This window comes from Austrofundulus limnaeus, unplaced genomic scaffold, assembly GCF_001266775.1.
Source record: "Austrofundulus limnaeus strain Quisiro unplaced genomic scaffold, Austrofundulus_limnaeus-1.0 Scaffold16, whole genome shotgun sequence".
NCBI classification, from domain to species: Eukaryota; Metazoa; Chordata; class Actinopteri; order Cyprinodontiformes; family Rivulidae; genus Austrofundulus; species Austrofundulus limnaeus.
In genome coordinates this window covers 2,540,025-2,542,445 of record NW_013952418.1, presented here as the reverse complement: position 1 = coordinate 2,542,445, position 2,421 = coordinate 2,540,025, and the positions used below count along the sequence as shown (strand labels likewise).

The 2,421-nt window shown below is 34.2% G+C and overlaps 1 protein-coding gene across 1 annotated transcript in view; it reads left to right on the top strand.

Annotated features, from left to right (window-relative positions):
* The window catches only part of tgfbrap1 (transforming growth factor, beta receptor associated protein 1), a 20,793-nt gene that overhangs the window by 12,483 nt on the left and 5,889 nt on the right, over positions 1-2,421 (top strand). Inside the window, exons 8-9 of the mRNA XM_014003034.1 lie at positions 906-963; positions 1,053-1,196. Coding sequence (XP_013858488.1) covers positions 906-963; positions 1,053-1,196 — 202 coding nt within the window. The remainder of the gene's footprint in view (positions 1-905; positions 964-1,052; positions 1,197-2,421) is intronic.

The window sequence follows — 2,421 nt, the reverse complement described above, 5'->3', positions numbered from 1 at the left end:
TAGACCTTACCAGGGAGGCTTAAGAGTGCGACCCCCCTGTAATTGGAGCACACCCTCCGGTCCCCCTTTTTAAACAGGGGGACCACCACCCCAGTCTGCCAATCCAGGGGTACTGCCCCCGATGTTATGTATGTTAATTTCATAAATTTACGTAAGCTTTGTAAAGTACTATATTGGTCTAAACTGGTCTCTAAACAATATTATCGTTTATCGCAGTAATTTGGGACAATTTTATCGTCCAGCAAAATTTATTATCGTGACAGGCCTACTATTTAAACATTTGTTTACATTTTCAATAAACAACTGTTTTTCTCCACACCACTAATTTGTGCTTCAAATCATAAAATTCACTTTGAGCTTTTTAATAAAGTCTTTGGTTACATTTTATATTGTGGTGTTTTAGATTAATGGATTAATCGAACTATTAGTCAGCCATTCAAAATAAAAATACCCGTTAGTGCTATTTTTAGCTCACTGGTGTGGTTTATTGCGCAGCAAAGATCTGCATGATTTATTTGGTTAAATTTGAAATGATCTTGTTGGAAAGTTTCTTATCCTAATCAAAAACAACCACTGACAAGATACTGTTAAATTATTATGAGGAAGATTTGTTCAAACACATGATTAATATAAACATTGATGTTTAATTTTTGTTTTAATCTGCTGTACAAAGAGTGGAAAAAGTCATTTTCTTTTAAAATCTTAGTTGTCTTGAGAGGKTTGTATAATTTCCTGTCATTAACTTCCTGACAGGATTTTCCGAGTTGGATAAATGTTTTAATTGTCCTGTTATTAATTAATTCCTTCAAACAGAGCTGTGAATGTATGTCCAGTTTAATCAGGACAGTTTAATTTCTCAGTCGTGAGGGAGAAGCTTCACTTCWTTCTCTTCTTTCCTGTCTCAGATATTTTGCACTCGGGCTGCTCCATCACAGTAACGGTCAGGATTCAGCAGCGCTGCAGGTTTGTTTCACMTAAACTCTGTTGAAATCTGTTCATCTCAGCAGATTATCCTTTGGAAATGGAAACARTCTTTATTTTTGTCTTTCTAGTTGTGGATTCGTGTGGTGGACGGAGAGCTGCAGGACTTCACTCGATCAGATCTTTATGAGTACATCGTGGACTTCCTCTGCTGCTCCTCTAACCTGGATCTCGTGTGGAAGTTTGCAGACTGGGCCCTGCGGAAGGATCCCACCGTAGGTTACTGAAAATGTAACTCTGCTGTCCAGTTCTTAGTGCAACTCTACCCAAATCTACTGTAATCAGAAAAATGTGACCCGTCAGTCTTCATGCTCAGAAACTTGATTTAAAGTTTTTAAATCCTTTCAAGAAATGTGGCGTGTATTAAAGGGTTTGTGTACTTTTTGATTATTGAAAAATTAAAAGTGGTGGTTATTCTGTTTTCATTTTAYRCTMAAAAAAACAGGGAAAATGTTCATCCTTTTATTATGTGAATGCTTTTCTTCTACACGTTTTTCAGCACAGATCTCGCTCCACAATTTTTATGCTATTTCAACAGTTTATATATCAAAACGTTTAGCTCCTTCAGGACATTTCAGCTGTGACTTCTAGTACTTCAGCAGTTTATACTTTTTTTTAAATATTCAGCTTAACTTGCTTTATTTTTCTCATTAAAACTGGATTGAGCCATCTTCAACATTCTTAAAACCTTTCAGAATGTTATAAATCTTTACTGTACTTTTTTACCTTTTTGTTTTGGTTCTTTTTTAACTTCTTTGTGCTAATTTTAGCTTCTATTTTGCAGATTTGTAGCTTTTTTTTAAGCTATCATTTTGACCTTTTCTATTCTTTTGCTTCTTCATTCACACTCCAGCATTCACACTGCATTTTTGCAGGAAATGCAAATTCTCTATTGTTGTTATTATTTATTTATTTATTTTTCCAAACTGGAAGTTTAACATTGTTGTCAATACAACGCTGACCTGTGGAACCTGCTGCAAGTTCTTCATAAAATACTTTTTCGAGAAAAGCTTCATGAGCCAAAAGCATCAGAAGCTCCAGGAAACATCAGTGATACATAAAATATCAGTAGTTAAAAAAAAAAGAAAAAAAGTAAAACTAGTTAGTTAGCGTTTATCGCAGCTGCCTGGTTAACTTGTTATAAAGTAAAATGTTTATTCATCCTGTTATCAGACCATTTAAGGTGGAGCTAGATCGTTATTTTTTTAATAAATTAGCTAGACTAGTTATAATTATAAAAGATCAGTCTGCAGTTAGTTAAAGAAATGTAAAATTAGTTAGCTAGCATTTATGCATTTATTCACAGTTAGCCGCTTGTTATTAATAGGGGTGTAAGAAAATATCGATACACTGAAATATCGCGATATTTCATTTCTCGATACTGTATCGATATTCTAAAGCCCTGTATCGATTTTTTTTATTAAGGTTTAAAATGTCAAC